General features: G+C 37.2%; 3 protein-coding genes across 4 annotated transcripts in view; 2 read left to right on the top strand and 1 right to left on the bottom strand.

Annotated features, from left to right (window-relative positions):
- Positions 1–2,775: 2,775 nt before the first annotated feature.
- Positions 2,776–6,207, top strand: CREBZF (CREB/ATF bZIP transcription factor). The gene is made up of 3 exons (XM_027039916.2): positions 2,776–4,135; positions 4,345–4,422; positions 5,502–6,207. The coding sequence occupies exons 1-2, from the start codon at positions 3,060–3,062 to the stop codon at positions 4,358–4,360; spliced, it is 1,092 nt and encodes a 363-aa protein (XP_026895717.2). The 5' UTR covers positions 2,776–3,059; the 3' UTR covers positions 4,361–4,422; positions 5,502–6,207.
- On the bottom strand, positions 4,511–20,622 carry TMEM126A (transmembrane protein 126A). Of its 2 annotated transcripts, none has more exons than XM_053202600.1 (5): positions 20,390–20,622; positions 18,013–18,146; positions 14,725–14,918; positions 12,849–12,963; positions 4,511–12,361 (listed from the first exon to the last, which is right to left on the bottom strand). In XM_053202600.1, exons 2-5 carry the CDS (start codon positions 18,102–18,104, stop codon positions 12,169–12,171), a joined length of 594 nt encoding a protein of 197 aa, XP_053058575.1. In that variant the 5' UTR covers positions 18,105–18,146; positions 20,390–20,622; the 3' UTR covers positions 4,511–12,168. The 2 variants fall into 2 exon arrangements, with proteins under 2 accessions (XP_053058575.1, XP_014930375.2); XM_015074889.3 differs by having other exon boundaries at positions 18,013–18,111; positions 20,390–20,615.
- The window catches only part of DLG2 (discs large MAGUK scaffold protein 2), a 2,057,646-nt gene continuing 2,044,363 nt past the window's right edge, over positions 10,741–24,023 (top strand). Inside the window, exons 1-2 of the mRNA XM_053202597.1 lie at positions 10,741–10,877; positions 20,230–20,312. The gene's annotated coding sequence lies outside the window, so the exon portion shown is untranslated. The remainder of the gene's footprint in view (positions 10,878–20,229; positions 20,313–24,023) is intronic.

Genomic DNA, 24,023 nt, shown 5'->3' with positions numbered 1-24,023 from the left:
TTAATAAATATGATTGAAACCTAAGCTGTGGCAGGTACTGTTCTAGATATTTGGGATTTATTAGTGTCCATGGTTCCTGGAACTTGCTTTCTATCCCTGTAAGAAACAACCATATAAAAGTAGCTATTTGTTGAAGCTATTTGCTACTTATTCAGTACCCCCAAGAGAAGTTTCTTAAGACCTAAAATCTGAAAAGTGGATAAAGGAATTCATATAAAGTTAACTCGTGGGCAAAGAAGGAAAATTTTTCCCTTTTGATTTGCCAGGGAAGTTTAGTCTATTGTTAACTCAACTTGAGTAACTGTAAGATTTTGTCTATCCTATTCCAATCAAACTTTCCCCCCTTTTGGAACTCCTTATCTTCCCATTTCCTCTATATCTTCATTGGCCTTGCTTTTAAAATTTTTGAATTTTTTTGTTTCACGGTATTCTAATGTACTTGTACAGTGCTTCAAATCTCACATACCTTGTGGGGTTAGAGAACAAGATACACCACGAGGAAACAGACATATCCAGAATGTGGTGTGTTTTTTAAGACACATGACCTTCTCTCTTCAAAAAGCCAATAGTAAGAAAAGCTAAAAAATGGGAGGGATTATTATTCAAGTTTGAGAAATGGGAAAAAAACTTCTCAAAAACATAGCCAAATGTGACAAGTGACCCTTGTTTGGATCCTGGCTCAAAAGAAAGTATCCACTATAAAAGATTATCTTCAGGAAAGATGAGGAAATTTGAAGATAGCATGGAAAATAGATAATTTTAGTAAATTATTGTTAATCTTCTCAAGGCCTAATAAGAGTATTATGATTATGAAAGAGAATGTTCTTATGCTTAGAGATACATACTTAAATATGTTGGGGTGATATGTGTTCTCTGCAACTTTGGAATGATTCACCAAAATTTATGTTTTACAAACATTTATAAACAGATAAAGCACATTTGGCAAATGATAATTGTTGAATTGTTGAGTCTGGATATTGGGTAGTATTGCTGAATTAGAGTGAATTTTTCTTTCATATATTCTGTGAAATATTTGGAAACTTTAAAAATTGATATATATCTATTTATTATGTGAAGATAAAATATATAAAACTGATTATAAAAAAATATTCAAATATTTTAGTGAAACAATTTCTTATGCAGTAAACTTCTAAAGAAAGAGACTAACGCCTTAATTTTCTATGGGGATTAAATTGAGAGACCCTATTATTATGGTCCAATCATCACTAGAGCCACTAGAGGTGTTTGGTAGAATTTTGATTTCCAGTGTTACACAAACCTACAGACCAGTCTATGGGTAATTTACATATTCATTAGCTCCCTGAGTAGTATTTTCATTCACCTGATTTTGGGAATCATTATCTTGGATTTCATATTTTGCATTTACACTTCCTAATGTATTCTTCTTAAATGGCTATTTTCTTAGGCAAACCATTAGAAATTGTAACAGATAATATTGTGGTTAAATTCAAAAAATATGCTTCAGATATCATTTGTAAAATGAATCAATGAACCTTATGTTAAAACTATTTTAGGGAATTATATACTCTACCTGATAGAGATGTATCTTTCTTGTTATCTTGAGGGAGGGAGACCACAGCATTGTCACAAAAGTGAATGTGTATGCAGCCTTGAAAGGGAAAAAAGCTCTAAAATTCCTAAAGAACTTGGACAGAAATTTAGTTGAAACCCTAGAGTTATAAGGAGAAGAGTTAGCCTCGATAATGTAGTCCATTTCAATATCTATTTTTAAATTAGAATTTCTGTTATGATTTAAAGAAAAGTTGATGTCAAAGAATATGTGATCCTAAAATATTGACCAGAATAAACAAAATATAAAAAAAAAAAAAAAACCAAAACTGTGGTTATCACAACTATACATCTAAGTACGTTCATAAAATTGTGAACACAATGAACAGAGAAAAGAATACAACAAGGGTGTTCAAGTTGGCTACAGGGATTTTAAGAGTACTCTTTTTACCCTGATAGCTGAAAAACAGCAACAAAATTGGGCTCATTCAGGAAAAACCAGAAAAATATTGTCTTTGGAAACTGGTAACAGTCCTTTTTAGGAAAAACATGTCAGTTTCATGAACAACTCCCAGATAAAACAGAGGAAAAAAGTCACACACACGATTCATTCTATTAACACAACCAGCAATACAACCATCGCTCAAACCATGAGGTAGCGACAGTACAAAAAGACTGGTGCGCATATGCACACCCACACATGCTCACAATACGCCAACTACAGAATACACACAGAAAATGCGTTTACAATCTTATTACAGACAAGGAAAAGACCTTTTTTTTGTTGTTTAGAAAAGGCATAGAAATGGCCTAGACGTTTTAATAAAATTATAATTAAAACTTGGAAATTAAATTATATATGAATGACTTATTTACTTTTTTCCCCTAGCACTCTGTGTTTGAATGAAATGATCTTGTATTACAACAGAAGGGGAAAGGATTCAAGCGGTGTTTTATCACCAGTCTTAAAATTCCATGGACATGCAGGGTAACTTTAAGATTTTTCGTAAATTTGGTATTTAAAAGATCATTTCTGAGAGAGTCGTTTCACTGGAAGTGGAAGCTAGAATATGCAGGGTTGAGAAGTGAGGGCGGAGAGAGTAGACCACTTCTTGATAAATTCGGGGTTTGTTATTTTTGCCGCTGTTACTATGACATCACTGGAAAGCTGAAATTATTCCCACTCCGGACCTTACTGAACTCTCGCGATACTAGAGCTCAGTGGCGCGCGAAACGCCGTGGGAGGGGCTGGGGTAAGATCAACCGACTTCCGGCCAGGCCGTTGTCTGGGTGGCGCGGTCGAGTCATCGTTGGGCCTCGCCGCTTCGATCTCCTATCCCTTCCCCCCCACCCCCCGCCCCAGCGCGGGGGGTCGACCAGTCAAGTGGCGCGGGAGGCGTCTCGGATCTTCCCCTTCATTTCGCTGTGGCCAGCTCCCTGGCTCCCCGCGCTGGGGGTCTGGGGTCCTTGGGGGCCCGCGAGGCCCGGTCTGAGGGGCCGGGGCCTACGTGGGCCCGCCGCTGGGCCCCATGAGGCATAGCCTGACCAAACTGCTGGCGGTCTCAGGCAGCGACTCCCCAACCCGCAGCGAGAGTCCGGCGCCGGCCGCGACCTGCTTGCTGCCCCCGGACCTGACCCGGGCGGCGGCGGCTGCAGCGGCGGCGGCGGAGGAGGAAGAGACGGCGGCGGCCGGATCTCCCGGCCGCAAGCAGCCGCGCGGCGACGAGGGCGAGTTGGAGGCCGGGAGGGGGGGCCGCGGCGGCGTGGCCGTGCGCGCGCCCTCGCCCGAGGAGATGGAGGAGGAGGCGATCGCCAGCGTCCCCGGGGAGGAGACGGAGGACATGGACTTTCTGTCCGGGCTGGAACTGGCAGATCTTTTGGACCCCCGGCAACCGGACTGGCACCTGGAGCCCGGACTCAGCTCGCCCGGGCCTCTCTCGTCGTCCGGCGGAGGCTCGGATAGCGGCGGCCTGTGGAGAGGGGACGACGACGACGAGGCCGCGGCTGCCGAGATGCAGCGCTTTTCTGACCTGCTGCAGAGGCTCTTAAACGGCATCGGAGGCTGCAGCAGCGGCAGTGACAGTGGCAGCGGCGAAAAGAGGCGGAGAAAGTCCCCAGGAGGAGGCGCGGGCAGCAGCGGCAACGACAACAACCAGGCGGCGACAAAGAGTCCCCGGAAGGCGGCGGCGGCTGCTGCCCGTCTCAATCGGCTGAAGAAGAAGGAGTACGTGATGGGGCTGGAAAGTCGAGTCCGGGGTCTGGCAGCCGAGAACCAGGAGCTGCGGGCCGAGAATCGGGAGCTGGGCAAGCGCGTGCAGGCACTGCAGGAGGAGAGTCGATACCTACGGGCCGTCTTAGCCAACGAGACCGGACTGGCTCGCTTGCTGAGCCGGCTGAGCGGCGTGGGACTGCGGCTGACCACCTCGCTCTTCAGAGACTCGCCCGCCGGTGACCATGACTACGCTCTGCCCGTGGGAAAGCAGCAGCAGGACCTACTGGAAGAGGACGACTCGGCGGGAGGAGTGTGTCTTCATGTGGACAAGGATAAGGTGTCGGTGGAGTTCTGCTCGGCGTGCGCCCGGAAGGCGTCGTCTTCTCTTAAAATGTAGGGTCAAGTAATCTGCTCTTTATCCGCGTTTACCCCTTTCAACTCCCTTACACCATGTAAAACACCTTAGTGGGACATCTTCACTGGACACATTTCAGAGGAGGAAAACAGTAATATTGAATCTTTAAGTGTTTAGCTAAAAGCATGAATGTGACACTGTAACCAACTCCTAATGATAACATGTGACTATTAAATCTCTCTGACAGTTTCTTTTTTAGGTGATTTCCTTCCTGCCAGGCTCCGTTGTAGGGGTTACAGAACAGTCGTTCCCGCCTCACAACCTGGTAAGGATCCATCTCTTCACGTAACGCTCATGCTCTGCTGCTTAGTCTACTTTAATGGGCAACATCTCAATATGTGTGTGTGTGGAGGTTTTCTTTTCTTTTTTCTTTTTTGGAAGGTGGGAGGGGAAATCTAATTTGGGCCCTGTCCACCCTGGAAACAGACTTGTGCTGGTCAATAATGTATTTAAGATGCTTCTTCTGGTTGAAATAGCTGTTAATGTGTCCCCTTGTTCAGACTTGCGTGTACCTAGCTCTTCTGTCCCCAGTGTGGACATGGCCTTGGATGACATCGGTTCCAACTGTACACTGAAAGCTGCTAATAGAGATACAGTTTGGAGACAGTGAAACAGGTGAAGTTGAATGGAAGTTCCGAGTTGTACAAGGTGCAAATTGGAATTCCAATGTTAGAGCAACTTTTTAGAGGCTGACAATAAGTATTTGGGGCTTGCACAAATGTGATAGTTATTTTGCTGGAGATGACAGAAATGTCTTAAATATTTGGGAATGCCATTTAGTTTTCAGAAGGAGATGTAGAAATACAAAGTATTCAGAGTAAAAGATTTTAATATCTCACCATTAGAGAGGTTGGAAATTAACATGCATATCTGTGTTATTGAAGGAGGAGTAATAATGGTTAATGAAATGTTTCTTTGAGGACCAGCACAGTGATTACCTTATCACTGAGTATAAATAAATTGTTAAACACTTTTACTTTTGTTGTATTAAAATTTTAGGTTAAATTTATGTATGATTAGATATTGAAGGTTGTGAAATGTGAATGAAAACGTGTAAAGTGAGGCTTCACAAAGAATCTTACTCTCCTTGTTTCAAAGGTTTTTGTCCTATTTAAAAATAATTTTTAAAGTTGAGTGGTTCTGGCTACTCAAGAACACGATTGACACTTTTTCCAAAGATGGGACATATTCTTCCCTTGAAGTACTGTATTATCCATTGTCTGATTGTATAGATTCAGTTACTGTGTCCTTCAGTGTAAGAGGCATTAAGAAATTCTTTGTGAAACATCACTGTTTGATAAAGTATATACATATTTAGCATCCTTGTTTTTCTTTGTGCTAAAGTGGATACAGCTGTTGGGGCAGAAGAGACGGGACCAGCTGCTGGCCACATTTCCTGCTTTATTTTAAAAGGTAGTATAAGAAATGAGGAAAAAGAGGTAATATCAGGGCTTCTGCTGTCTTTTATTTTAAAATGTTCATAATTAAAAAGTATTTTCCAGCAGTCCAAAGATGTAAGTTATCTTACACATAAAGTGTTCTGTTGTTATTTGGTTATAAAAATGGAATCCTTGTTCTTGCACAACTGTAAATGTTTTGTTGCTAGATAACACAATTTGAGACCTAACTTGGTCTCTGGTTTCCAGTGCATTACAGCATATTTTGTAAAATCATCTACTGCACTTGAGCATGAATGGGTAATAGCCAAACTCACAACCTGGAGTGATGAACCTGCTTATACCTAAGTGCAGGAGCAAGCCCCTCACAATGCAGCTGCATGGATTTTTAGTGCCTACTGAATTATATATATATATATATATATACACACACACACACACACAAACCAAAAGTAGTTGGAAAAATTATTTGAAATGACTAATTTGTGCTATCTCTATGGAATATGTTAAATGTAGCTTTTTGAAACAGAAGCCTTGAATTGAAATTTAATTAATACTTGAACATTTTGTATATATTTCTTTGTATATAATTTTGTGCAGTACCAATGACAAAAATATGGTGTCATAATAAAACCAGGTTTGTTGATCTTTCAGTTATGGGCTCAAAGAATTTATTCATCTCTAACATGACATTGGAAAATAATGGATGAAAATAGGAAAAATGATTATTGTTAATGCTGACTTTGGGTCTTAAAAGGTTCTGGAAGCAGTAAGTGTGTTTTTCTAAAATACCATTCCCTTGGAATATTTTCTTCCTAATGTCATTGCTTTTCCTGCATTATTTGAAGTTTGGGGCTGGGGAGAAATAGTAGTCAGAGCTTTCTGAATTGGAATGCTTTGAAAATTCTAAGTGTAGATTTTTAGAATGTCATTTTATAAATGGCAGTTTTTGGAAATACTTGAGTAAGAACTTTTGAGAATGGAGATTAGTATCACCTATTTTTAAAGCTGCTTATTTAGGTTACTTACATTTTAACTGTCTTTTCTTAGTTTCCATTTCATTCTCCTTTTTTTTTTTTTTCCCCTAATTTTGGTGACTTAGTGATTTTGTCATTTTTTACATCAACTTCATGGTCTTGTTTTTACATGGTATTGCATGTATTTAGGACCTAACAGGGGCTTTAAATAAATTTGATCATATTTATGTGTAAGCACATTTTACTGTAAATGTTTGGGTTTCTGAATTTACAACAGATCTGTTTATTTCAGTATGTAGTAAACAATATCTTAAAGTGTCCGATTCACTACTTGTTAATTAAAAAAAGTTATGATTAATATGAAACTGTTGTCTTACTATTTTTAGAAAATTGTGTTCTGAATGATTAGTAGTTGGATAAAGGAGATTTCTGGAATATAATAAGGATTGTTTTGAAATTTTAAGGTTTGGCTCTATTTACTTTAGTGGTTGAAAACAACTTAGTATTTGGGAAACTTTTTTTTTTTTTCCCTAATTGCCTCTATGGCAAAATGATGCAGAATTAAAGAGGTAGTTTTTTTTTTTAATATTTGCCTTCTGATGGTGACAGGAATTCATACATTAATTGAACTAACACATCATATTGACCTCCTATTTCTGTCATATTGACTTACTGTTTCTGCACTTTCTTGACCAGTCCTAACTAAAAAGTCCACATTTGTTAAAATGTCGTCACACCTCTGATATAATCCGACAAAAGTGTTCAAAATATTTTAAATATTTGTGCATTTTGTAATCACTAAATTAATCTCTCTCTCTTCTCTTTAAACAGCTTAGCAGTGTCTGCAAAAACGAATCTTTTCCTACAACCTGTTAACTGACTGGACTGATGGTAACAAAGTAATTGTGGGAGCCATGTCGGTCAAAAATTTGGCATCTGCTGAAAAAAATGAATGCCATATTCAAGTTCCCAAATTACTTCTGTACTGATTTCACTTTCCAGATTTCACTTTCCAGAAATGGAGATATGAAAAGATTCTCTGGAATCCTTGAAAGACTTAATAGAAATACATGAGACTAAGTTAATTTTGGAACAAAATCATACCCTTTTGTCTTTCATGGGAGTGATACTCAGTTCTTGCATAACTTTTAAAAATTGTAACCATTGGAGAAGAGAATTATAGTATTTCATCAAGGAATAATAGAGTCTTTACACAATCAAGAGCACATTCTGTAGAATTACATTTTAGTGGAGTAGAATTACATAAACAGGCCATCAGGGATCACAAATCATATCATGAGTTTGTATTTATTTCCTGGAACTTGAGAGCTAATCTGAAGTATAGGCTGACCTTGCTGAGTAGAATATAAAAGTTAATGTAAAGTCCTTAACTATAAAGAGTAGTCTTTTTAAATAGATGCATTGATTTGTCTTGTGTATCTGAAAAAATTGATTATGATTAAATATGTGAGTAGTTAATTACAATTCAGGGTAATAGGATGTTTGGATTCTGAGGTTTTGGCTTCTTGAGTTTTCTCTGAGTACTTGACACTTTCTTGAATATTTTGAGGTTTCTAACGGTATTGTAGTTTCTACTGTTATATATTAAAATTTCTCTAGTGTTATGTAAGGGCTTTAGTATTCTGGATGATGGGAGTGGTTTTTTTTTTTTTTTTTTTAATGCGGAATGTGATTGTTTTACTTAATTGAAACATTTTTCCAGTTTATTACAAGTGTGAAAAAACACTCAAAACTCTGGATTGTTTTATTTCATTTCATTGGATTATGTTAATACATTATTTAGTCTGGTCTAGACTGAGTCATTTTATCTTACTGACTCATTGGGAAGTGTGTAGATCAGAGAGGTGGGAGGGGTAGGAGATAGCCAGAATGAATTATCATAACTATACAATTTAGTTATTGTATGATATTATACAAAATTTATTAAATCCACTGTCGCTTGTAATCTAAGTATATTCAGTGCCTGTGCTGCCAGGTAACAATGAGCATGTGTAGTGGCTTATACTCAACTGATGGATATTCCTACAGTTCCAACAGTATAACTGGTTGTATTTCTACAACCAAAGATTTGGCATTAACACTAGTTGGTGATGATTAATTACTCCTTTGATAGAACAGAGTGGATAACTCACTGATAATGAGTAATTACCTTTAAAAATACATGATTACCTAGTTCAGCATTTTGAAGTTCTAGTTTAAGGTCTCACTAATTTAGTCAGAGTTTTAAGTTAAATAATCTGATGATTCTTAAAAGTTGAGTAGGTACTGAAATACTTTTAAGTGTTTACTTTTTCCCCCAGACTCTTATTAATACAAAGTGTTGAGACCCTCCCAAATGTTTATATTTCTGTATTTTACTGTGTACTTTTTTCTTCAGAAACCAGGTAGTTAACCCTCTAAGCTAGGGATCAGAAAGGGGAGGGTCTCCATTAGAAACTTGTAGAATGTTTTGTGTGGCCGGTATAGTATTTTTCATATATTTGAACGTGAATACCTCAATCCTCTGTCTGGCAGTCACTCATTGTCTTACAGTACCAGATAGCTCTCAGCTCTGATCTGTTTGTAGTAAAATGGTCATTTACTTTCAGTTTTGAAATGTAGAAAAATTAAACGAGGTGATTTAAATTTTATTCAGAAAGTAACCATCTTTAGGAATATAAATCATGCAGTATCAGGGAAAAATTGATTTTTAAAAAAATATATAGGTTGGTTAATAGAATGTTGTTGCTCATGAACTTGCCTTTTTCATTGCTTTGGTTACTGATAATAGTGTTTTTATTCCTACCTTTTTACCTTCCTCAATTTGTACATTCAAGATTTCTTAATTAGAGCCATTTCCCCCAATTTTTAAAAAGAAACCAGTTTACAATCGACTTTAATAATTTTTATAGTTTTGTTGACCCCAGATTATTTTTTGCTGAAAATTATTTTGCTTAATTTTCAATCTAATTTAAAAATGTAGTCACTAATGGTGTTTTGAAAAATTGCGTCGTTGGGATAATATGCCCAGTTTGATTTTTATTGGTGGCCCAACTTTTCTTTACACTGTGCCTCCAAATGCTATATCTTTGGATACCCACTGCAGTCAGTTTCCTAGACCGTCTGGCTTTTAATGTGCTATAGTTTGGGGTTTACAATGTAATATGAGCCTTCTCTCTTTCATAAAGCCAGATAACTACAAGTAAATTGTAAAAGACAGACTTAAATAGTTGGTTTACTATGACTGAACTGAACTATTAAAAGCTCTCTAAGGGTAGTGTTCTTAAGGTCTTAGCTACAAATGACTATTTCCCTAAATTGTAAGGAAGACCACAGCAAGTTTACATGTCATTTACCTGCCCCCATCCAAGTTTTGGTAAAGTAGATTTGTAGCAACAGATGTAAAATAACATTGTCTCTTGCTTATATTGTCCATTTTTACTAATTGGAAAGATGATCTAAAAATATATATGGTAGAGGATGGAGATGTTAGAAAGTAATTTTTTGGTTACAGACACCATTGTAAACTCTTGTATGGATTTATAGATGGTATTATGGTAGAAGTGTTTCAGCACAAGAAAACAATTTGTACTGAGTTACCAGTTTAGTTGTCAGAGGCTTTTGAATTATCCAGGTTGATTGCGCCATTCTTTTTCTTTAAGGAGTCTAATTTAGTAATATGGATTTATTTTTGAAGTCAGGAGTTTTAACTTTTGCTGTGATAAGTAGAACTCTCCTTTAAATAAAAATGACAGAATGTAAAGTATATAATTTTGGGTCAGAGAGCTTTAAATTTTTTTCTTAATGTTTATTCATTTTTTGAGGGAGAGACAGAGCATGAGTGGGGGAGGAGCAGAGAAAGAGGGAAACACAGAATCTGAAGCAGGTTCCAGGCTCTGAGCTGTCAGCACAGAGCCTGATGCGGGCTTCAAACCCATGAACCATGGAGATTATGACCTAAGCTGAAGTTGGATGCCTAACCAACTGAGCCACCCAGGCACCCCAAGATTAGAGAGCTTTAAGTAAAGCATATTCATTATAGAAAACTGAGAAAATACAGAAAGGAACCAAAAACAAAAAGAAAAATCACCACTAATTCTCTAACCCAGAGAATATTCATAGTAAAATACAGATTTCTTTTGCTTTGTAATTGGGATCATTCTGTATATAAATTTGTTAGGGAATACATTTTACGGTACTTGTTGAACATCATCTTTCTGAAATATTTAAAATGAATTTTGAATTTTGTTAATTTTGTTTGAATTTAAAAATATTTAGCTGTACTGCTTTCTTTTCTTTGAGGAGACCCTGAAAGCCTATTTCACTCATGAGGCTGCATTTTCTAGGTAACAAGCTAAATTAAATTCTCCTTTCATGTAATTAAGTAGCATAAGATTATATAACAGATACATCACTGTATTTGAAAGGAATAAATAAGATGCTTGTGAATATGTTGTAGGAGGACACTTTATTTGGTAAGATTGGCTTGTTTCATAAAGGAGTGTTAGTCTAGATCCACACTGTTCAGTACTGTAGCCATTACTCACATGTGGCTAAAAACTTTAAAGGTAAAAATGAAGTTTTCCAGTTGCACTAGTTACATCTCAGCCACATAAGGATAGTAGCTAGTTACCATGGTGATTTAGATGCTTTCACTTAAGAAAATAGTTTAAAGAAATGAGATGAAAAGTTTTAGGAAGAGGAATGTAATACGTCACTTAGAAAATTTAAATGATCTGTCTTAGGAAATGAGGAATATTAGATGAGGCTATTTCAGAAAACAAAACCGGGAGCAATAGGAAGAGTGTTCTATTTAAGTGCTACTATTTATGTCAGGTGGTGGGTTAGTCAACTTCCATATATTACATAATACCAATCTTGAGTGAGGTTACTGTTGAAGAAACTGAGGACCAGCGAGGTTAAGTTGCTCAATTAACACCACACAGCTTAAAAAAAAAAAAAAAAAAGTCTGGGTATGTGACCCCAAGGGGTTATCCCATACTAGATGGAATCTTCAGAGGTAGAATTTGCCTTGATCTTCCAAGAACATAGATTTCCAGAGATAATTAAGATGACTCTTTAAATCGTTAACTCTATCATTCTATCACTGTATTGGCAATATCAACATATCAGCTCCAGCTGAGCCTACCATCTTTAAGACTGTAAGAATTGATCCCTCTGTGAGGAAGGTTGTTAAATACGTTCTAAACTTCTATGGATTAATAATGCCAATGGAAAGAGTGAATTGGGAAAACGGAAGTGTGAGTAACATTTGCTGTAGTGAACTGATCCTCATCCCTGCCTCCCATTTTCATTCCAGCTTGGATTCTTTATGAGGCTTTCAGTTAAAACTGCTGTAAGGCTATTTTTCCTGTATTATGGACCAAAATATGCTTAATGTAAAGGAGTGGAGCAAGTGAAGTGAAAGAGAACATTGGGCAAATTAAAGAAGTTACACTCTTGTTTAAAGGGATGGCCCTTACTGGTATTCAGCCTTGTATTGCCTTGTGTAGCCTTAATGTTATCGGTCCCAGAACTGTACCTCATGTGATAAATTAACAAATGTATGTTTATTCATACACTAGACATTTATTCAGACATTACAGTTTTATTTTTGTGTACAAAGTTGTTTAACAATCACTGAATTTCTAGGCCAGGTTCAGGTAACTGAAGAGCCTTTATAACTAATTTATATTGTCTAGATCCAAGGTATGCTGCAAACATGGTCTGGAGCAAAATGGGAAATAACATCTTTCTAAAGACAGGCTTAGAAATTCTAGTCCAGTAAGTTAAGATGTTTCCTTTTTCTGGTAGCAAGGCTGACTCATACCTATAAGAAAACATTGAGACAATTCTCTAGAAAAGACAGTTGTATCAAATGGTACAATATCTATTAATCCCAGAAGTCTTAAGATAAAACTAGTTTAGGTAAAGATTAAGGTAATTCGGTTATTCTCTTTGATGTCATTAGTCTTTAAAACCATACTTTTGGGTTTTTTGACCCTTTATCCACTTTACCTTTGAAGGCTCATATAGCTTATATTGCTAGATATGAATTCATCAGAAAATAACTGCAATATTTGGCTTATAGCTAGCCATTTTGTGATGGAATTTTTCTTTAATGAGCTCTCATGCTTGGCAGAGTAATGTTTGCAGCTTTGTAGCTGGCATTCAATAAACAAATTAAGGTTACGGACCTATATACCCAAGAGGTATAGTGGCATCAATTTCTAGAACTGTTTTCAAATTCTTGAGAAGTAGTCATTTATATATTTTTGAAGTTTTTCAATGATTATGAGGAAAAAAAAGAATCCTACCTGGCTGCTAGGCCACCATTCACAGGTATAGCCAAGAAAACAGGGTACAGACCACCAAAAACAAGACCAACCAGTCCACCCCGTGTTATGGTACAGGTTTCACAATTCAAATCACCTAGGAAATAAATCAATTCTAAAATGGTCATGATAGTCAAGCAAACATTTTAAAAATGCAAGCTTATCTTAAATGTGTCACAAAGAACTCAATTTTCAGGCAGCAAATACAAATCTACAAGGCATATTAGAAGGTATAATATGTATGGATAACCTAAAATGGCCATGAATAACGAAACCATCTTAGGAAAAATACTCTAATTTGTTTTGAACTTGAATATAATAATCTCAGTTGCACTGCTTCTGCTTTCTGCACTTGTATTGGCAAACCTGAGGTAATCTGTCTTCAGGAAACTTGTAACTCATTTTTAAAAAATGATTTGTACTTCATTTTCTGTTTTTATATTATATAGCGTGACTTTTCATAAAATTCTTTATTCATTTCCAAATTAGTATAAGCTGTTTTAAAAACAGAAGTTTTAGTCTGTTCAGTTCACTGGGTGATAGGTTTCCCTAGATCTTAAAAATTCTTTCCACAGTGATCATGGGGATTCATGCAAAATATTCATCCAGTTTAAACCAATTTGGAACACTTAAGAGAATTTAAGTGGACTATCTCCCTTCCATCTGACCATCACCTGCAGTAATAATATTTTTATTTGAAATCAGTCAAAAATTTTTCATGATTAGTCATACAGGCATACCTTGTTTTATTGTGCTTCATTTTATCATGCTTTGCAGGTAATGCATTTTTTTTTTTTAATTGAAGGTTTGTGGCAACTCTGTTTTGCGTAAGTCTGTAGGCACCATTTTCCCAGCAGCATTTGCCCACTTCATGTCTCTGTGTCATATTTTGGTAATTCTCATAACATTTCACACTTTTTCATTATTGTTACATTGTTATGGTGAATGGTGATCTGTAACCAGTGATTACCACTCGTTCAAAGCTTAAATGACAGCAATATTTTTAAGGTACATGCATTGGTTTTTTTAGACATAATGCTATTGTACACTTTAAACAGACTATAGCATATTGTAAACATAACTTTTATATGCACTGGGAAACCAAAAAATTCTCTGGACTTTGCTAAAACATTCACTTTATTGCAGTAGTCTGGCTAACCTGCAATATCTCCAAGGTATGCTTATACTGAAAGCACTCAGCACATACGGTAAACAATCAAAAGGAAATGAAGTCTCCATATATTTGTAATTCTTGTATATACATTTAGTGCATTGGGAGATTTAATCTATAAAGGGTCTTATTCCCTTCAGTTTCCCCCCCCCCCCTTTTTTCCTCTATACAATTTTTTTGAAAACTAAGGCAGCGGGGTGCCTGGGTGGCTCAGTCGGTTAAGTGTCTGACTTCGGCTCAGGTCATGATCTCACGGTCTGTGAGTTCGAGCCCCACGTCGGGCTCTGTGCTGACAGCTCAGAGCCTGGAGCCTGTTTCAGATTCTGTGTCTCCCTCTCTCTCTGACCCTCCCCCATTCATGCTCTGTCTGTCTCTATCTCAAAAATAAATAAACGTTAAAGAAAAAAGAAAACTAAGGAAGCATTTTAAAAAAAATTACACATATTTCTTTAAGTATTGTGGGAAAGAACTTAGCTAAAGAAAACTATAACTGCTATGAGTGTGCATTTCACTTGCATAGAAGACTAACTTGTTATATGAACTGCCATTTTACACAGGCTAGCAAGTTTCAGTCTTATCCATGCACCGACTAAGATATATTAACCTGGTGTTAATATTTAAGGATTAATGTAAAGTGCAAATAATATATACCAAAGCAAATTCTGGTGATAGTGAAATCGAATTTACCTGTATTCAAAGGTAGATTTACAAAACCTTTGTAAGATGCATGCGCAGTCAAAAATGGGATCACTGCCATTGGTAAGCCAGCAGCTATACGAGCCTGTGTCACGTTTAAGATGCGTCGAAAAAGACTATTTGCTATTAGACCACAGAGAGCAGCATTAAGTCCGATATAAACTGATCCATGTTCAAATAGATTCCTGAATGGTGAGAAAAAAAGAGTAACTTTTTTTGTGTGTGCTGTCCCAACAATTCTGGTGTAAACACGACAGAATTATAGGAATAACAGGATACCACATTTATCCCTTAGAGTTCTGTAAAACAAAAACCTTTTAGAATAATGTTTTATGTATAGATTTTTATTCTAAGGTCTTTTGAATTTGTTCAACAATTAAGGATAGAGTGATACATTTAGATCTTGCTGAATGGACTTTGTGAATTTGCATGAGACAGTATAGAAATTTCCCACAACAATGTAACCGGGAAGAGCTTCTGAAGGGTCTTGTGAATGCCTCTTCTTTGGGCTCCCACAATATCCAATACTTAACTCTAGCACAACAGATGATAAGGTGGATCTATCTTACAAACACTTCTCTGTCAGGCTTCCCCACCAGTCTTCAAGTAAATAACTTGAAGATAATGGATACAAAGATATATTTGTCTTGTTTTCAGTAGCACCTGACACCTAAAAGGCATCGTTAAGGTGAAATTAATAGGTTTCCTTTCACTTTACCCTGAAGGATTAGAATCAGGATAGGGAGGTGGAGGAGTACTAATATTTAAGGGATATCCTATGCTAGGTACTTTACAAACAACCCACTGAAATAAAGAAGAAATTGATGTTTTGAGCTAGTAAGTGGTAGAATTGGTTTTTAGCCAAGGTATGTATGAATTTTAAAATGCATGTTCCATGCTTTCTTCAGTTTTGGAAAAAAATAATACCTAAACTTATTGCTGGATACTGAAAGTACTCCAGACTCTTTAGCCTACCACTTTTCTACCACCTGCCTTGCCATCTACAACACAGGCATCAAACTCTAAAAATTTCTCATTTATTTAGCCAGACGACCCACACAATGCCCCCTAATTTCTGTGGTTAACACTCATCTTAAAAAGTTTTTCTAGGAATTCCTAATTGAGCTTCCTACATTGTATAAGGCATTACTTTTCTTACCTGTCACTCTGCAATCCTAATGGTGCTTGTCATTCAATCACTGAGTACCTACTACACGCAGCAGACTTGATGCTGGAGACAAAAAATATCTTCTACCTTCAGTGTTTTCATAGTTTATTATTGGAGGATGAAAGACATGTGAGCATGAGATAAAACAAGTCTATTGAAATGGTAATGGAAGTATAAGAGAGAGGCAATTTAGAAACTTAGGGTACACAAGATATATTTAAAAAGTGAGGAGAGCCTAGAGAACTTTCCAAACAATAACAGAAAACCCATGAAAGTGAAAGACCTACGTATTTTTGTATTTTTGAATAGCAAAGTTTATGGCCTCACAAATTTTAATTTCTTATGGTTTAGAGTCACATTTTTTAGTTAGTAATTCAGTACAAAACAGTTACTATCTAGTAGCTCCTTTGCAAGTCAGTTTTCCAAGAAAGTGCCTATATTACTAGAAACTCATGACTGTTTGGCAAGACACACACAAAACAACTAGACAACATGAATGAAACACATGAAATAGAAGATCACAATTAAGTGGCAATGAAATACATGGTACATAAAATTATTTTGTAGATCAGAAAGTGAAGTTTTTGATATTAAAGTTTCATACACCTCAGGACTTTTCAAATACCTATTAAACATATCTAATGATAATGCAAGACCAGGTGAGGATTCAAACTTAAGAGAACAAGGATAAGAAAATAGGAATGGGAAAAATATGAAATAAGTCAAAGATAAGGAGACACTGTCATCTGCCCTGTTCAGGTGCCAATGCCTGAGAGCAATTTTTACTTCCAAATTAAAGCTTACTTACTATGCAGTTCCAGCTTACTTCCCCACTGTTTCTGCATTCTTATTTGGTGAAAGTCCCAGTGAGATAGCCTGCTTTTTTCAAAGCTGCCACCACCTATTATGTCAGTCTTTCTGGCTCTCTACCTTACTGAGCTGGAAACATGGACACAGGCCCTTTATTGCTTGAAAAGTTCTGTTACCTCCCTAAGGAAAACAACAAAAGGACGTACAATGTGTGTGTGTGTGTGTGTGTGTGTGTGTGTGTGTGTGTGTGTGTGTGGTGGGGGAAGAGCTGTAGGATATACAGCTTATGAAATTTCACCAAGTTCTTATTGCTGCCCTTGGTCTATAGGTTCTCTCTTGTTGGGCTAAGTAGCAGCAAGACTGGAATTTACTCAAGAATGTATCTGGAATTTACTCCAAAATGTATTTCAAATCCACCTTTTTCATGTCCAATGACCCCACCCCTGCCATCACCACCTACCAACATTACTATACCAGTTTTCTTACTGGTCTTAAATTTCTCTCCTACCTTAAATCTAGTTCCCCAAAGCAACTGGAATGTTCTTTAGAAATGTTACCTGGATCACATCATTCCCTGCTTAGAACTCTTCCTTTTCCTTCAATCTTATGCCCACTTCCCTGTTTTTCAGTAACACTGGTTCCTCAGGTATGATCAACATTTTGCCACCTTGTGGCCTAGGCATATGCCATCCCCTCTGCCTGAGATAACTGTGTCTCTCTCCTCCCTAGGCTGGCTCACCTTCATGCTTTTTGGTCTCATAATTTCTCTTTAAATGGAACCTATTCAGAGAGGTCTTCTTGCTATAGAAATGCACTATTCAGTGCTGTCTTCAGAGATACTCTGTTTCCTATATAGCCTTTTTCTATTTAATAATATAGATCTTTAAGCCATGATCTCATTTCTCTGGCATTTCTTGTCATGTGTGTCACATGGCACTCTCTTGGACTGTAAAACATAGTTCTAGAAATAAACTGACAAGACAATTTAAAAGCCATCTTAAAGGTCTATTATTTAGATGAGTCTATAAATGTTCACATCTGACTATACTCTTACCCAAATGGAAAAACTGAGCACTATCATATAATTAGATATGTCCAAAGGCATGAATTCTAGCCTTAACTTCAAGCAAAATAGTTAACCTCTCCTGGTCTTGGGTTTTCTCAGTAAGGCAAGAAAAAGAACTCAGTTTCCTTCTGACATTTTATGTTTATATTCAAATCAAATAAATGTGAGATAATGAACGAATGACGAAAATCCACCTGGTAAAAGATATTTTTAAATTAAATTTAAATTAAATTACCTTTCTGCTTCTGGGAGGTGGTTAATTTTTCTGGTTATGATATTGAAAATTAAGTCTTCCTTGACAGTATCGTCTGGTTCATGATTTTTCATCTTGAGCCTTAAAAAATTAAAATATTTCTCAATAATATGTATCTATAGAAAAACAAAAAGGCTTATAAAAAGCTTTATAAATACCATAAATATTTAATTAAAAAATTAGCTATAGCTTGAATTCATAATCTGAAAAATCAATGCATACACACCATACCAAAAAATATATTCTAAGTGAAATAGAATCAGAACATGAAAAGCAACCCGTAAAGCTTCTAGGAAATACAGAATAGCTTTATAATCCTTAAAATATTTCTGAATTTGTAAACAGCACTAAACATAACACCTAAAGCTAACATTAAGCCAATATTAACTGATTAAAATTAACTTGGGTTGATCAATAGCTACTATAAAGATAAGCCAGTCTGGAAGAAAATGTCTGCAATATAACTGACAGAAGAGCAGTTAGTACCCAGAATATGTAAAGAAGTGCATATATCAAGAAAAAGGCAAGCAACCCAATAGAAAAGTTGGCACAAGGTTTGAACAGGTACTTTCACAAAGAGGGAAGCAAACAGCCAATAAATATGAAAATATGTTTAACCTCATTATAAAAAATTAAAACCACCATGAGATATCAGTCTGTACCTGGGTTGGCTAAATTAAAACCTCACAATTTCAATTACTGGCAAAAATGCTGGGTAACTGGAACTCTCATGTGCCACTGGTCAAAGTGTACACTGTACCCACTTTGGATACAACCACTTTAGAATAAAGAATTTGGTATTTTTTAGTAGGTAGAAGAAACATATAATCAATTTCACTTTCAGGTATACCCTAAAGTAGAAATCTGCACACTTTCTCTAAAGGGCCAGCTAGTAATGTAGAGTAGGGGGATGGTGAACTATGACTATTAGCCTGAAGATTTAGCTCATTAAACAAGATTTCAAGGTAGCAGAGTTCAAAGCAAAAGTTCAGAAATAACAGCAAAATACAACACAGTTTTATGAAATTAGATTTTTGTTATACATTTGCTATGAGATTAATTTACAACACCGATTTCTTGCTGGGTACCTGTTAGATATAAGACCTCATTTGGAACATGTTGAGTGAAATGAAATTTCATATCCCTAGATTTAAAATTAATAAGTACAATGTAGACTTAGAAATTTACATCTAGTTTCCTGGACACAAACTTTTTGAGGGTCTTGGTTATAGTACCATGACAGACACCATCTCTGACCTACAGGAACTTTGAATAATTCTGTTTATGTGCTGGAGGCGCACGTGTGTTGTGTGGATCGATATAGAAATTCAGTATATACAGAGAAATTTGGGGCGCCTGGCTGGCTCAGTCGGTTAAGCCACCGACTTCAGCTCGGGTCGTGATCTCGCTGTTCCTGAGTTCAAGACCCCTCTGCGCTGACACCGCAGAGCCTGGAGCCTGTTTCAGATTCTGTCTCCCTCCCTCTCTGCCCCTCCCCCGCTCACGCTCTGTCTCTCCTTCTAAAATAGATATTAAAAAAATCTAAAAAATGTACTGAGAAAGTGTACGACGTATATAGTTCTGAAATAAATTGTTTCCTTAGAAAGTCCAGCCTGCTGCTGGACTAGTTTTCTATTTTATGCTCTGCATATTGACGAGGTTCCGAGTTCTGTGAACTAGCTTTTTCTAGCATGTGGCTATTAAAAGTCTTCCTTAATTCAAAAAAGTTCTGCCATAGCAGCCTGCAGTAGGCCTTTGTATCTGCGTTACTAACAATAAATCCAGGGGTACCTGGCTGCTCAGTCCGAAGAGCATGCGACTCTTGATCTCGGGGGTCCTCAGTTCAAAGAGCATGCGACTCTTTTGATTTCGGGGGTCGTGAGTTTGAGCCCCACTTTGGGTGTAAAGATTACTTTCAAAAATTTTTTTAATAAAATAAAAACAAAAACATAATGAATCCAAGTCCAAAACAATGTCACCTTTAAATCCTACAAACATTTTTAAAAGCTTTTGCTTTAGCTATCTCACAGCCCTCAGGATAGCTCTTAGATAGGCAAAGGGCCAAGTGGGGCCTCTGAAAATTAAGTTAGGCCAGGGTCACCCTGGCTATTAGCAGTAAAGCCAGGATTAAATTCAAACGCAGACTTTTTTTTTTTTTTTTCTATTAGCTTAATTTAAATATAAGGTCTTTTCTTCTAGGATGTAAAGTGAAGAGACGGTAGGCGTCGTCTCCCCTCCTCCCTCTTCCGACCCAGTCAGTGGATCTCATTCCCGTGCTGCAAGTGAGCGGCACGTCACCGCGCTGTACCTCTCCTGGTACCCGAGCATTTACTGCACCCTTTCCCCAGAATGCCATTACCTTATGCTCTGCTCACAACCCTCCTCGGCAAGCTGGGGTTCACGCCAACCTTTGCTCAACTAGCCTGAACGCAGCCATCTTTGGCTGACACGTGACTCGGGTCAGGCAGGCGCCGGGTCGCGGGCGCTGATTGGGCTTCCAGCACAGAGGTTGCCTGCAGTAGTAACTTCCTGCTGGGGGAGTTCAGCCGAGGGAAGTGGTGGGCCGCTGAGTGAGGAGTGGGTTTTCGGCGAGCGCAGAGGGTGGGTACTTGTTAACAACCTATCCCCCGCCTTCCAGGACAGAGTCTGTGGAAATTGTGCAATTTCGGTATCAGGGTGACCGTAATGCTTCTCCTTTCACTGAAAACCTACCTTGGACACATTACTTCAGTTCCTGGCCAATAGAGCCAACCTCATGTGTTGAGATAGGGTATATAGAAAACTGCACAGCCCTTGGCATGCTATAGGTAGTTAAAAGAAGCTGAGATTTTTTGGCTCCATCGGTTTTTTATTCTCCCTTGAATCTTAAGTTCCCGTGCTACGTTGTGATCTGGTTAAATGTTCCACCACATTCTGAACACCTCAAGAGCAAGCGAGAGTTTTTTTTTTCTGAGGATCTCTGGTGCCCTGCTGAGGACTGCTTATATAAAAAAAAAAAAAGGGTTGGGTGAATTATGGTGAAAGAAAAACTAGAGAGAGAGCTAGTGGCTTCGTAAGTCAGAACAATTGAGAACCAAAGTCTTGGACCAAGCCTCTGAAGACCTCTCAGTTCTCATCTCCACTGGTTCTTTTCTCATCTATAAAACAGGAGGGGAAATAATACTCTCCTTGATTATTTTGTAAAGTTGTGAGGATCCTATAAAAGTGCTTGCCAAGGTTGCTTTGGAAATGACTGAGCTTTATCAAGGAGAAAGAGGTATTCAAAATAAAGAGGGAAAATTTCATTGGCGAGGTGAGCAGAAGAGCGCCCAAAACTCCTTTGGCTGGGAGGAATTTATCCAATGTCAAATCGTCGCTGGTCAATAAACCAGAAAATTAAAACAGGTCCTCAGATTCCAAGCCAAAAAGCCAGTATACTCCTCACCTGGAAAGTTTCCTAGGTAAAAGTCAGAGACAGTTTGAGAAAACCAGCTTAAGATGCTAACCGTAACGTCTGTTCGCACGCGTGAGTGCATGCGCAAGTGACTGCTTTGTCTCCATTCTATACTCATTCAAATTTAATTTTTAACGGTTTTAAGCTAATTTTAAAATCTATAAATATTCGTGCTGTACAGTATCTGCAGCATGCCATTCTGAAGTAATAAAAGCAATTTAGTAATTGAGATTTTATTTAAAAAATCAGTTCTTCACAAGAAGAAACGTCCATTTCATCTAAATTCTCAAATTATTAGCTTAAATTGTTTACTATATTTTCTTATTAGCCTTTAAGTCTGTAGAACGGGTAGTGAGATCACATTTCTCTTGATATCTGCCATTTGTGTCTTCTCTTTTTTTGAGTGTGGTCAATCTGGCTAATGGTTGGTTTGATCTTCTCAAGTAACCGGATTGTTTTTTCTTTTTTAAATTTCATTGTGGTTTTTTGTTGTTGTTGTTGTTGTTGTTGTTGTTTTGTCTTTAATTTGATTGTTTTGTACTTTGATCTATATTATTTGTTCTCTTCTTCCTACCTGGGATTTAGTTGCTCCTCTATAATTTTTTTTTAAATTTATTTATTTTGAGGAGCAGGGGAGGGACAGAGGGACAGAGAATCCCAAGCAGGCTCACACCAGCAGCACAGAACCTGTAATGGGGCTCCAACCCACTAACATGATATCATGACCTGAGCTGAAATCAAGAATCGGGGGCTTATCTCCAAATTCTTTAGGAAGGAGCTGAGGTCATTTGAAGTGAGATCTTTCCCCCACCCCCAACATATGTGTTTAGTGCTATGAATTTCCCTCCAAGTACTGCTTTAACTGTATCCCACATATTTTGAAATGTTTATCATTTTAATTTGGTTCAAAACACTTTCTTTTTTTAATTTTTTTAAATGTTTATTTATTTTTGAGAGAGAGACAGAGAGAGTGTGAGTGGGGAGGGGAAGACAGAGAAGGAGACACTGAATCTGAAGCAGGCTCCAGGCTCTGAGCGTCAGCACAGAGCCCGATGTGGGGCTCAAACTCAAGAACTGAACCATGAGATCATGACCTGAGCCAAAGTTGGATGCTTAAACGACTGAGTCAGCCAGGAGCCCCTGGTTCAAAACACTTTCTAATTTCTCTTTGCTTTTTTTCTTTGATCCATGAGTTATTTAGAAGTATGTTTATTAGTTTTCTAATAGTTCCAATTCCCCATGTACCTTTCTGTTAATATTTCTAATTCAATTCCATTGTGGTCACAGAATATACTTTGTATGATTTGGATCCTTTAAAATTTATTGATATTTATAGCCCAGATTCTGGTCCATGTTGATAAATGTTCCATGTTTGATTGAAAATAATGTATATGCTGCTGTTGTTGTGCCAAGTGTTCTAAAACATCAGTTATCACAAATTGGTTGATAGCATTAAGACTTTTTATCCTTTCTGAATTGCTACCAACTTGTTCTATCAATCACTGAGAGGTTAATGAAATCTCCAACTATTATGGAAATTTTCCTATTGTTCCTTTCAATTCTATCAGTTCTTGCTTCATGTGTTTTGAAGTTCCATATTATATGAATAAATATTTAGGATAAATTGATCCCTGTATAACTATGAAATTACCTTCTTAATACTTGGTAATATCTTTTGCTTTGTAATTCACTTTGTTTAATATTAATATAGCTACTACAGTAACTTTTTGAAATTAGTATAAATATGACATAGCTTTCCCTATCCTTTTGCTTTTTAACCTACTTGTGTCTTTGTACTTAATGCAGGCTTTATAGGCAGGAGATAATTGGATTTTTAAAATCTAAATTGACAATTTCTGACTTTTAATGAAGGGGGGTGGTTAGGCCATTTGTATTTAATATGATTTTTATATCCCAGGGTTTAAAATATATCACCTTGAAATCTGTTTTCTATTTCTTCCATCTGTTCTATGTCCCCCTTTTCTTTCTGCTTTTGTTTGTTTGTTTTGACTAATTGAATATTTTTTATTACATTCTATTCATTTACTGGCCTATTACCTACAGTTCTTTTTAAAAATTGCAATGATTGCTTTAGCATGTATAGTACTGTATACACCTGTTTTAGTTTCCTCAGGCTACTATAAGAAAGTACCAGAAACTGGGCAGCTTACAACAACAAATTTATTTGCTCACTGTTTTGGAGGCTAGAAATCTGAAATCAATGTATTGGCAGGGTTGGTTCCTACTGGAGGTGTTGAAGGACAATTTGTTCCATGCTTCTCTCCTAGCTTCTGGTGTTTGCTGGCAAACCTTGATGTCTCTGGTCAATGCATTGCTCCAATTTCTTCTGTATTCACATGGCATCTATCCCTGTGTCTTTGTGCCTTCACAGGGTCTTTTTCCCTCTGTGTGTGCCTATGTACCCAAATTTCTCTAGTCTAATGAAAATGCTAGTCATTCATTAAGGGCCCACCCTAATCCAATATACCTCATCTTAACTTGATTACATCTGCAAAGACCCTGTTTCCAAATAAGGATGCATTCACAGGTACTGAGGATT

The sequence above is a fragment of the Acinonyx jubatus genome, chromosome D1 (assembly GCF_027475565.1).
Source record: "Acinonyx jubatus isolate Ajub_Pintada_27869175 chromosome D1, VMU_Ajub_asm_v1.0, whole genome shotgun sequence".
In the NCBI taxonomy this organism is placed as follows: Eukaryota; Metazoa; Chordata; class Mammalia; order Carnivora; family Felidae; genus Acinonyx; species Acinonyx jubatus.
The sequence above is the reverse complement of the archived record's forward strand: the minus strand, read 5'-3'. Positions and strand labels throughout refer to the sequence as shown.

Coding starts and splice junctions, on each gene's coding strand:
- CREBZF (XM_027039916.2), top strand. CDS start 3,060: ATGAGGCATAGCCTGACCAAACTGCTGGCGGTCTCAGGCAGCGACTCC.
- TMEM126A (XM_053202600.1), bottom strand. CDS start 18,104: ATGAAAAATCATGAACCAGACGATACTGTCAAGGAAGACTTAATTTTC. Junction 14,919..18,012: donor CACCTCCCAGAAGCAGAAAG/GTAATTTAATTT, acceptor CTCACCATTCAG/GAATCTATTTGAACATGGAT. Junction 12,362..12,848: donor AATGGTGGCCTAGCAGCCAG/GTAGGATTCTTT, acceptor GTTTTCTTATAG/GTATGAGTCAGCCTTGCTAC.